This window comes from Argopecten irradians, chromosome 10 (assembly GCF_041381155.1).
Source record: "Argopecten irradians isolate NY chromosome 10, Ai_NY, whole genome shotgun sequence".
Classification (NCBI taxonomy): Eukaryota; Metazoa; Mollusca; class Bivalvia; order Pectinida; family Pectinidae; genus Argopecten; species Argopecten irradians.
The window spans coordinates 4,918,560-4,931,594 of NC_091143.1; the positions used below are offsets into that span (position 1 = coordinate 4,918,560).

Sequence of the window (13,035 nt, forward strand, 5' to 3'; positions counted from 1 at the left end):
GTAAAGTAAATATCTATTGTAACTGAAGAAAAATGATTATTCGTCTGCTCCTATTTTTGATAAAGAAAGAATACGATTTGATTTGTCAGCAGCGGAGCATCTTTAATTTGTTGGAGTTTTTTTTTCAAATTTTTTTTACAGTTAATGTGAATGACAATGTCTCATCTAAACAATATGCCTTTGATAAGCATTAACTACTAACTGTTTCCTGGCAAGCTTATACACAGTAATAAGAACTTCCGCTATAATCTCCAGTAGCTTTTGGTGGTTTGGGGGTCACTAGTACATGTGCCCCAATTTCATAAAACAAAAAGCACGGACTTCAATCATAACTGAATTTATCTGGATTTCTCAAAACAGAAATTCACCAACTTCAATCAAAAGTTATCTTAACTCATGCTAGAAATGTGGATTTAAAGTCCAAATGTTCGGCATGAGTTAAGATACTGTATAGCGGAAAATTATTGTGGTTGTAATATTTGACAATTTGGACTTGAAAACTGAAAGTTAATATTTGGCGAGTTAAAATTTCACGATCTGATATAAGTCTGAGGTTTTAATTTTTGTGTTTAGTATACTAACACATACATTATTTTGTTTTATAAAGCATTTCCATGTATCAATCGATGACGTTACAACCGAAAGTGAGCTTTTACATATCACCCGAAACTGAAATAAATAACGCGATTCGCCATCTGTGTTGGACGGAACCAGGTCTTTTTTTGGGGGGGCAAATAACGTGAACTACCATATTGGATATAGGTACACTGACCAAAATAGTTTTTTTTTTAAAAGACTATCATTTAATATTTCAGCTGAGTCCATATCCGTATAGGTAATACAAGTGAAGCGATTGAATTATATATTAAAGTGAGATTTATTGTGTCATGTTATGCGTGTTTGGATAGTGAACAGTTGTTCACTAGATACACATGTAGGAGGATCAAGTGTGCCGATGGGCATTTTGCCTTACAGTTGCCAGGCAATGACAATCAGAACGGAAACTATTTCTGAAGGTTCAATACTTTGAGTCTATATAATAGACGATGTTAAAATTTAGCGAGTTAATTTTGGCGATCTACATACCTACCCGCTAAATCGCCAAAATTAAAGCCCTCCTTTACGTTAACTAATAAGTCTATTTTTTCAGGAAATTCAGACTTGGATACACTAGATCAGTTATCATTAACTAGACAAATCTAATAAGAAACTCGTATTCATCAGCTGTTTGTATGGAAAATCTAAGTTGAAGCCCTTATACAGCTCCAATAGTTTCCCCTCTGCTACTGCCTAGTACTCACTACAGAAAAGCTAGATTGATAGCAACTGAAACAAGGAAGAGCCTATTAGAGAGCCTGTTGATTTTTTCATGCTACCCAATTCACAAATCATGCATTTCATAAAATAATTTGATATTTCATGACCTTTTGATCTAGTAATAAAGGGAAAGAAAGGAAAGTCTTGATGGTATGTGTATCTAAACCAACACAGGTAAAAATTGTCTCGGTATTAGCCAAATAAAAATCTACAATGAGCTATATACTACCAGGTCAACCAGGTAATATCTAGAAGGATTTGATATGGCAGCTGACCTGGCCCCAGTTTCATCCATGTTAATTAACTTATTCCTTAACTAAAATGTTCAATAGGAAAGCATCATAGAAGTTAAAAGACTTGCTATCAGATTTTTGTCCTAGAGTTAAGGAATACATCTGTATTGATGAAACTGGGACCTGTTTAACAAATCAATACAGAACATTATGTATAACAATTTCGTCACAACCTGTGATCTGTACCACCCTGAGTTGTTGTTTTCATTTCTAAATAAACTGCATTTTCACCAATGAACCAAACACATTCTGCAGACAAATGTTTGAATTTTCCACCAAGCTCTATAATGATTTTCCATAAAAACAGTGTACATGTAATTTCAAAATGTAAATCAAAATGCTAGATTACAGACCACAGCATTCAATCATATATATATATACAATGGATAGGTGGAAAACAGACTTATAAAAGAAGGTAGTCTTGGATTTTTAACAAGTGTAACAAAAAATAATATCTCCTATACATGAATAATTGTAAATCTTGTTTGACTGTCAAGTTTATTGATTGACCACTAATGTATAATATGAAATAGTGTAGAAATTTTTGTTGTTTTCGTGGTTAAATAAACCATGATTAACCACAATTATATTAAAACAATGGACATGGTTTTATACACAACTCAAAGTGCTCTGACATCAGATAACCACAAATATTTCAACCTATGACATGATTTTAAAGTCCCAACCATGAAGGAAAGTTCCCACAAACACTAGTTATACCACACCTGTCTATGTTTATACACTAGTTGGCTTCCTCTAGGAATTCCCGCATGTGTTCATTAACGATATCTGGAGTGTCAAACTGTACCCAGTGGCTGGCCTCCTGGATGTACTTGATCGTGAGGTTTGTGACATATTTCTTGGCCAGAGCTGGTAGTTCTTGGGATAAAGCCATATCCTGACATCCCCACACTATTAGTGTAGGTTTCTGAATCTTCGGCACATTGGTCTCAAACACATTCTTGCTTTTCATTCCAGACCTATAGAAGTTCACTGGCCCAGTAAAACCACCTATAAAATTTATAAAGAAAATAATGTTTTGAAACTTTCTTGTGTGTTTTGCTTCATACATTGATAAACTGGCTAGACTACCCAAGTTATCTACATATCCCTAGTAATAAAATGCAAGGGCATACAAAGGCTTCCCGAGAAAAGCCCAGTCACAAACTTCAATACTTACAAATGCAGAGCCATTTACTTATGGATCTAGACAGCAGATCCACAAAAAATTTGTTCACAATTCAAAGACCTGGTACAAAAACTAAATTCTTGATTGTCCAACAATTACCCACAACTAAACTTGCAATTTCAAATATCATGAACATGGTTTTTGAAAGAGGGGAAACATACTTAGTCAACAGCCATATTGAAATTTAACACAGACTTCAACACGAATACTTCAACATAGAGACTTTAACACAAATACTTCAACACAAATACTTCACCCTGAGCTTGCTCTGCACACTACTTTATCACAAACATTGACTGATAGATTATATACAGCTAAATGATACGTAGTTAGGATCATTACACTATCCTGTTCATTGATATAGCCTTTATTGTAAAGACATAAGAATCTACATCCATAGTTGTTCTCAAATCATATTCCACTTGTTGCCATTTTGTCTGCAGACACTTGATATACCAGCAAAAGAATAAATCACTGGACACAAAAAAGTCGTTCAGGTCCCAATTTCTTGAAACAAAACAGCAGACTTAAGTCAAAACTAAAGTTTTTCTCCTTATATAACTTGACTTGGACTTCAGCCAATGTTTGACTTTAGTTTGTTTTGAGAAATCAAAGCCAGAAACTTCAACCTTAATTAGCCATTAGTTATTAAAGTACTGTATAAATAATTTTGATAAATATCACAAAGATACAACTCCTCCTATCCAGATGAGAGATGCTTTTAACCTTTCCTATGCCTATATATGTGTATAATCATCTGACACCACAGAATCTCGGAGAATCTGCCTCTATAACCAGTGAAGTATGCACTGTTTCTGTCCCAACTCATTGATCAGTGTTTGTTTCCTCTAAGAACTCCTTAATGAGTCCATTGACAATATCAGGTGTGTCCATTTGTACCCAGTGACTGGCCTCTGCTATGTACTTTATAGTAAGGTTTGTAACATATTCCTTGGCCATGGTTGGATATTCTCGAGACAGAGCGAGATCTTGACATCCCCACACCATCAAAGTTGGCACTTCAATCTTTGGCACGCTCCTGTTACGAGGACTTTTCATGGATGACCGATAGAAGTTGAGAGGTCCAGTTAACCCACCTATAATAGGTACAAAGGACAGGTAAGACACACTGGCTTTGTCTCAACGTACAACTGGTTACCATGCCAATAAACCTCTCTAGGTAAGCCATGCAAACATGCTTCCTGGAAGTTCCTATGCCATCATGCATCCTTCAGGTTTGTGTGAAAAACCCTTCTAGAATTTACGATTTGAACATACCGATTCATGATAAACATGCAAACATTCTTCATCAAACATACCTCCTTCAGTTTTTATGGAAACATGACTCCTGATGGTTACCATGCCAACTTATGACCTTTACTTTACAAGGTCACCATACCTTCCTGAGGTTATAATGGAAACATACCACTTTAAGGTTGTCAAGCCAACTTATCATCAATATCACCATGTCAATAGATCTCTATAAGAGAATACAATGTCAACACAGAAACTTGTTGCCAACATACCTCCTTGATGTCTCCATGCAAACACTAACTCCAAACAGAGGTCATTATGTAGCAAACCTGTATTAAAGTATTTCCAACATACCTGGTAAATCTTTGAGGTTATCATGCCAATACATCACTTCCGGGTTATTACATCTGACCTTGACATAACCGACCTGACATACCCCCTTAATGGTACAATGGATCATTCCATCATGCCTCTACTTCCTTCCTGTTACCTTGTTCACACACTATTTTGAAGTTACCATGCCAATATATGTCCTTGAGATTACATTGTACTTTGCAAACATGCAAGCATGCTTTATTATGGAGATTAGATATCATAAAGAGGAAAAATGCTTTATCCTTCATAGCATATTCTAACATTTAGATATTTGTAATAATTTCAAAAAATTTTCACTGACAAAATAATTCTGGAAAATAATTCAAAACTTACTTGAACTGTCGCCAAAGAATGCCATTAATACCCCCTCCCCCCTTGCACAAATTTAGTAAAAACTCCATTAATAGGGGACATTCCAGAACCCTATAGGGGACATTCCAGAACCCTATATATTACATCCTTGTGTTGTAAGATATTACCTGCTTCTCCACATTATATTACATGCTTGTGTTGTAAGATATTACCTACTTTTCCACTTTATATTACATGCTTGTGTTGTAAGATATTACCTACTTCTCCACTTTATATTACATGCTTGTGTTGTAAGATATTCCTACTTCTCCACTTTATATTATATGCTTGTGTTGTAAGATATTACCTGCTTCTCCACATTATATTACATGCTTGTGTTGTAAGATATTACTTACTTCTCCACTTTATATTACATGCTTGTGTTGTAAGATAAAACCTACTTCTCCACTTTATATTACATGCTTGTGTTGTAAGATATTCCTACTTCTCCACTTTATATTATATGCTTGTGTTGTAAGATATTACCTACTTCTCCACTTTATATTACATGCTTGTGTTGTAAGATATTACCTGCTTCTCCACTTCATATTACATGCTTGTGTTGTAAGATATTACTACTTCTCCACTTTATATTACATGCTTGTGTTGTAAGATATTACCTACTTCTCCACTTTATATTACATGCTTGTGTTGTAAGATATTACCTACTTCTCCACTTTATATTACATGCTTGTGTTGTAAGATATTACTTACTTCTCCACTTTATATTACATGCTTGTGTTGTAAGATATTACCTACTTCTCCACTTTATATTACATGCTTGTGTTGTAAGATATTACCTACTTCTCCACTTTATATTACATGCTTGTGTTGTAAGATATTACCTACTTCTCCACTTTATATTACATGCTTGTGTTGTAAGATATTACCTACTTCTCCACTTTATATTACATGCTTGTGTTGTAAGATATTACCTACTTCTCCACTTTATATTACATGCTTGTGTTGTAAGATATTACCTACTTCTCCACTTTATATTACATGCTTGTGTTGTAAGATATTACCTACTTCTCCACTTTATATTACATGCTTGTGTTGTAAGATATTACCTACTTCTCCACTTTATATTACATGCTTGTGTTGTAAGATATTACCTACTTCTCCACTTTATATTACATGCTTGTGTTGTAAGATATTACCTACTTCTCCACTTTATATTACATGCTTGTGTTGTAAGATATTACCTACTTCTCCACTTTATATTACATGCTTGTGTTGTAAGATATTACCTACTTCTCCACTTTATATTACATGCTTGTGTTGTAAGATATTCCTACTTCTCCACTTTATATTACATGCTTGTGTTGTAAGATATTACCTACTTCTCCACTTTATATTACATGCTTGTGTTGTAAGATATTACCTACTTCTCCACTTTATATTACATGCTTGTGTTGTAAGATATTACCTTTCTCCACTTTATATTACGTTATTTCTCCACTTTATATTACATGCTTGTGTTGTAAGATATTACCTACTTCTCCACTTTATATTACATGCTTGTGTTGTAAGATATTACCTACTTCTCCACTTTATATTACATGCTTGTGTTGTAAGATATTACCTACTTCTCCACTTTATATTACATGCTTGTGTTGTAAGATATTACCTACTTCTCCACTTTATATTACATGCTTGTGTTGTAAGATATTACCTACTTCTCCACTTTATATTACATGCTTGTGTTGTAAGATATTACCTACTTCTCCACTTTATATTACATGCTTGTGTTGTAAGATATTACCTACTTCTCCACTTTATATTACATGCTTGTGTTGTAAGATATTACCTACTTCTCCACTTTATATTACATGCTTGTGTTGTAGTTCTTCTCACTTTTTAATGCTTGTGTTGTAAGATATTACCTACTTCTCCACTTTATATTACATGCTTGTGTTGTAAGATATTACCTATTTCTCCACTTTATATTATATGCTTGTGTTGTAAGATATTACCTACATCTCCACTTTATATTACATGCTTGTGTTGTAAGATATTCCTACTTCTCCACTTTATATTATATGCTTGTGTTGTAAGATATTACCTACTTCTCCACTTTATATTACATGCTTGTGTTGTAAGATATTACCTACTTCTCCACTTTATATTACATGCTTGTGTTGTAAGATATTACTTACTTCTCCACTTTATATTACATGCTTGTGTTGTAAGATATTACCTACTTCTCCACTTTATATTACATGCTTGTGTTGTAAGATATTACCTACTTCTCCACTTTATATTACATGCTTGTGTTGTAAGATATTACCTACTTCTCCACTTTATATTACATGCTTGTGTTGTAAGATATTACCTACTTCTCCACTTTATATTACATGCTTGTGTTGTAAGATATATTACCTACTTCTCCACTTTATATTACATGCTTGTGTTGTAAGATATTACCTACTTCTCCACTTTATATTACATGCTTGTGTTGTAAGATATTACCTACTTCTCCACTTTATATTACATGCTTGTGTTGTAAGATATTACCTACTTCTCCACTTTATATTACATGCTTGTGTTGTAAGATATTACTTACTTCTCCACTTTATATTACATGCTTGTGTTGTAAGATATTACTTACTTCTCCACTTTATATTACATGCTTGTGTTGTAAGTATTCTTTCTCACTTTATATTACATGCTTGTGTTGTAAGATATTACTTACTTCTCCACTTTATATTACATGCTTGTGTTGTAAGATATTACCTACTTCTCCACTTTATATTACATGCTTGTGTTGTAAGATATTACCTACTTCTCCACTTTATATTACATGCTTGTGTTGTAAGATATTACCTACTTCTCCACTTTATACTACATGCTTGTGTTGTAAGATATTACCTACTTCTCCACTTTATATTATATGCTTGTGTTGTAAGATATTACCTACTTCTCCACATTATATTACATGCTTGTGTTGTAAGATATTACCTACTTCTCCACTTTATATTATATGCTTGTGTTGTAAGATATTACCTACTTCTCCACTTTATATTACATGCTTGTGTTGTAAGATATTACTACTTCTCCACTTTATATTATATGCTTGTGTTGTAAGATATTACCTACTTCTCCACTTTATATTACATGCTTGTGTTGTAAGATATTACCTACTTCTCCACTTTATATTACATGCTTGTGTTGTAAGATATTACCTACTTCTCCACTTTATATTATATACATGCTTGTGTTGTAAGATATTACCTACTTCTCCACTTTATATTACATGCTTGTGTTGTAAGATATTACCTACTTCTCCACTTTATATTACATGCTTGTGTTGTAAGATATTACCTACTTCTCCACTTTATATTACATGCTTGTGTTGTAAGATATTACCTACTTCTCCACTTTATATTACATGCTTGTGTTGTAAGATATTCCTACTTCTCCACTTTATATTATATGCTTGTGTTGTAAGATATTACCTACTTCTCCACTTTATATTACATGCTTGTGTTGTAAGATATTACTACTTCTCCACTTTATATTACATGCTTGTGTTGTAAGATATTACCTACTTCTCCACTTTATATTACATGCTTGTGTTGTAAGATATTACTACTTCTCCACTTTATATTACATGCTTGTCTTTGTAAGATATTACCTACTTCTCCACTTTATATTACATGCTTGTGTTGTAAGATATTACTACTTCTCCACTTTATATTACATGCTTGTTTGTAAGATATTACCTACTTCTCCACTTTATATTACATGCTTGTGTTGTAAGATATTACCTACTTCTCCACTTTATATTACATGCTTGTGTTGTAAGATATTACCTACTTCTCCACTTTATATTACATGCTTGTGTTGTAAGATATTCCTACTTCTCCACTTTATATTACATGCTTGTGTTGTAAGATATTACTACTTCTCCACTTTATACTACATGCTTGTGTTGTAAGATATTACTTACTTCTCCACTTTATATTACATGCTTGTGTTGTAAGATATTACCTACTTCTCCACTTTATATTACATGCTTGTGTTGTGTAAGATATTACTTACTTCTCCACTTTATATTACATGCTTGTGTTGTAAGATATTACTTACTTCTCCACTTTATATTACATGCTTGTGTTGTAAGATATTACTACTTCTCCACTTTATATTACATGCTTGTGTTGTAAGATATTACCTACTTCTCCACTTTATATTACATGCTTGTGTTGTAAGATATTACCTACTTCTCCACTTTATACTACATGCTTGTGTTGTAAGATATTCCTACTTCTCCACTTTATACTACATGCTTGTGTTGTAAGATATTACTTACTTCTCCACTTTATATTACATGCTTGTGTTGTAAGATATTACCTACTTCTCCACTTTATATTACATGCTTGTGTTGTAAGATATTACCTACTTCTCCACTTTATATTACATGCTTGTGTTGTAAGATATTCCTACTTCTCCACTTTATACTACATGCTTGTGTTGTAAGATATTCCTACTTCTCCACTTTATATTACATGCTTGTGTTGTAAGATATTCCTACTTCTCCACTTTATATTACATGCTTGTGTTGTAAGATATTACCTACTTCTCCACTTTATATTACATGCTTGTGTTGTAAGATATTCCTACTTCTCCACTTTATATTACATGCTTGTGTTGTAAGATTTTACCTACTTCTCCAGTTTATATTACATGCTTGTGTTGTAAGATATTACCTACTTCTCCAGTTTATATTACATGCTTGTGTTGTAAGATATTCCTACTTCTCCACTTTATATTACATGCTTGTGTTGTAAGATATTACTTACTTCTCCACTTTATATTACATGCTTGTGTTGTAAGATTTTACCTACTTCTCCAGTTTATATTACATGCTTGTGTTGTAAGATATTCCTACTTCTCCACTTTATATTACGTGCTTGTGTTGTAAGATATTACCTACTTCTCCACTTTATATTACATGCTTGTGTTGTAAGATATTACTTCCATTCCAATTTATTGCTCTGTATGCTCAACATGTAATCAAAAATAGAATAGAATGACATATTTGTAACTTATTTTTTACTTTAAAACTTATCTTATCTTGCCAAGAAAATGAGCTGACTGAGAAAAAAACTCATCTTACCTGACCGAGAAAAAGACCACATCTTACCTGGCCAAGAAAAAACCACATTTTACCTGGCGGAGAAAAAAGCACATCTGGCCGAGAAAAAAGCACATCTCACCTGGCCGAGAAAAAAGCACATTTTACCAGGCCGAGAAAAAAGCACATTTTACCAGGCCGAGAAAAAAGTACATCTTACCTTGCCGAGAAAAAAGCACATCTTACCTGGCTGAGAAAAAAAAGCACATATCTTACCTGGCTGAGAAAAAGCACATCTTACCTGGCTGAGAAAAAAAAGCACATATCTTACCTGGCTGAGAAAAAAGCACATCTTACCTGGCTGAGAAAAAAGCACATCTTTCCTGGCCGAGAAAAAAGCACATCTTACCTGGCCGTGAAAAAAGCACATCTTACCTGGCTGAGAAAAAAGCACATCTCACCTGGCTGAGAAAAAAGCACATCTTACCTGGCTGAGAGAAAGCATATTTATATGCCTCCACATCATCGTCAGAAAGAGAGCCGACCTTGACCCCTCCACTCCGACCAGTAAACATAATACTTATGGATTTAAAGTCATCCCTGGTCAACATATACTCCGGTAGGTAGGGCATTTGGAAGAAAAACATATACCTAAGAAAGGAAAAGGATCAATAAGTCCTAACATTAATATATATACAACACTGAGTTAACAGGCTAATTCAACAAAATAAGTCTTCTGTCATGTGTCTCATAGAATCTGTACGAGCCTTTTATGAAATTGAGGTCAAAGATCAAAGTATAGTTTAAAGTGTTTATAGGTGGACACACATACTACAATGTAAGTATGAAGTTCTACAGAAGTTCAAAATAGAAGATAGAGCATAGAGACGCTTTTTCTTTGACCGAGGTAAAAGGTCAAGATATAGGTCACAGTGACCTGGTTTTGATAAGCGACACATCATCTTACCAAATATGGACAGACATGACACAAATCTATAGCCATCCCCCCCCCCCACTTCCACATACCGGGAAATAAAGCTGGACCGTAATGATGGATGAGAAAGCAACAAGATGTACAGACATAGTTAACATGTACTGTCATGAATCCCTCCCTAATTTTGAGGAGTGGGAAAAACAATGGAAGTACAAAATGTCTTTGCAAATTGAATAAATGGACACAAACGTACTGACAACAGATAACCCCTTTAACACTCACCAAGCATTTGTACTACACACTTATACTGTTGTATAAAGTAAACAAGTACCCACCATGACTTTTTAAACTGATCGAAGCTTTTCCTGAGGTGAGCCCTGAAGGTGGACGGATGTGGACAATTGAGGACGATCAGCTTCTCTACCATGTCCTGATGTTTCATGGCGAAGCTCCAGGCGATAGCACCGCCCCAGTCATGGCCGACCACTACTGCACTTCGGTGTCCTGAAACAGATCCGCTACCGTGATGGTTACACTGGTCCGATATGGGGGCAAAACAACAAATGAAAAATTATGATTGTAATACAGCTTACTCTGCATTTGTATATCAAAGAGTGTAACATTGCAGGTAGGTATTTATTGTGACGTCATTGTTTTCTGAGTGACGCATATGTTGTTTTCTCTGAAAAGAATGACGTTATGATCACAAACAGATGACGTCACAACCGAAACCTACAACCAATGACAGATAACTCTGTAAATTACAAGTACAGAATATCGTAATAAGAAATTCTCAAAGGGATCTGGGCACCGTGTTCATCAGTTTATAAAAATTAATGATTTTTCTTTCTACATCCTCTCTGTTCTCTCAAACTATAATAAATAATCATTGCAGAAACATAGCTTGATTGTCAAAATTCAAAATATACTCAGTGGTAAAAACAGAATACATGTACAAATGTATGTATAGGAACCCTGAAGAGGCAGAGCTAGCATAAATCTGTAAAAACATCCATTGAGGGTATGGTATTTAGCTGTTGTTCATGACTTTGTAAGCCATTAAATAATACTATGCTACCAGAAGGTTTCAATCATGTCTATATATACATATATTACTGTGTACATCTGAACAGAAAGATTTCTTTCTCAAACTCTTTGAAATAATATAAAACAATACATCATGGCAAAAACAAGGACGGTATAATTCTGACAGTATAACTGCTCTTTGCTGTATTTCAGTGATACACTTAAGATTTCAATGTCATACCCAGCTGTATGTCTTCATTACTTTCTTTTTTTATTTTCAAGATTGAGAAGACTTTTCTCAAAGATTCAACATGTTACATGAATGTTAATTACATGTATACCTATAAAAGTTTAAGTTGTTTTCTGATTTTCTGAGCTTGGCAATGACATCATAAGAAGAAGAAATCAGAAGAATTTTGTGTATATACATCTCCTACGTGTCCACTGCTGACTGTACCCTGCCAGATGGAGATGATGTAAACAACGTCTACAAGGAGTGTATACTGTACCAAATCCTACCCTCTATCCTGCCAGTGTTGGCAATTAAAAGTTCAGGACAATCGTTTCTCCCACTAAATTATTCACAAACAAACATGTTTATTTGGAACGTAATTAGGATGAGTAAATCTTGACACTCTCCCCATTCTTAGCTAACGAGCCATTCCCTTGTACAAAACATGTTGTGAAGACATCAAAATCTTACTATTAAAATTCTTACAGGGAAAAACACAATTGTCGTACAGCAGAATCTAATTTTACCTGTAACTTTTTTTCTGAGTCAAATTATGAAGTTTTTAAACTTTATGATAATGTCATATTTCAACTGAAGAACAACCGTGTTTTATAAACAGATTTTAACAAGAGCCAAATAGGCCTATATTTATCTACTATGTCATACTCAAATATACATGTATATCATTTTAAAAGCTTCATATCTTATAACAAAAGGAATAGATATCAGCACATCTGACCCCTTTAATTTTGCAAGAAAACCAATGCTATGTAATTTAATATACAACCTTTCACCAATATGCAACAAATTCTCAATCTTCTATTTTAAAACTTAAGCATATCAGATCCTAATAGCTGTAAAAGTATTCAAGGCTGTTTATTTCAACAAATTTAGCAGACCTTCAGCTAAACAGCAACTTTGGCAAAAATGACAACACTGCATGAACCTAACATCAATAAAGAAAGTTAGAAACTCTTTTAAAAGTTC

At 33.8% G+C, this 13,035-nt stretch overlaps 1 protein-coding gene across 4 annotated transcripts in view; it reads right to left on the reverse strand.

Annotated features, from left to right (window-relative positions):
- Window positions 1–13,035, reverse strand: part of LOC138332956 (epoxide hydrolase 4-like) — a 33,912-nt gene that overhangs the window by 2,115 nt on the left and 18,762 nt on the right. Inside the window, exons 4-7 of one of the 4 annotated variants that reach the window (XM_069281021.1) lie at window positions 11,126–11,294; window positions 10,344–10,507; window positions 3,700–3,896; window positions 2,449–2,621 (exon numbers count right to left, since the gene is read on the reverse strand). In XM_069281021.1, the coding sequence (XP_069137122.1) occupies window positions 2,601–2,621; window positions 3,700–3,896; window positions 10,344–10,507; window positions 11,126–11,294 (551 nt within the window). In that variant the 3' untranslated portion in view covers window positions 2,449–2,600. Of the gene's footprint in view, window positions 3,897–10,343; window positions 10,508–11,125; window positions 11,295–13,035 lie in introns of all 4 variants that reach the window. The other 3 variants (XM_069281022.1, XM_069281020.1, XM_069281019.1) reach the window with 3 other exon arrangements.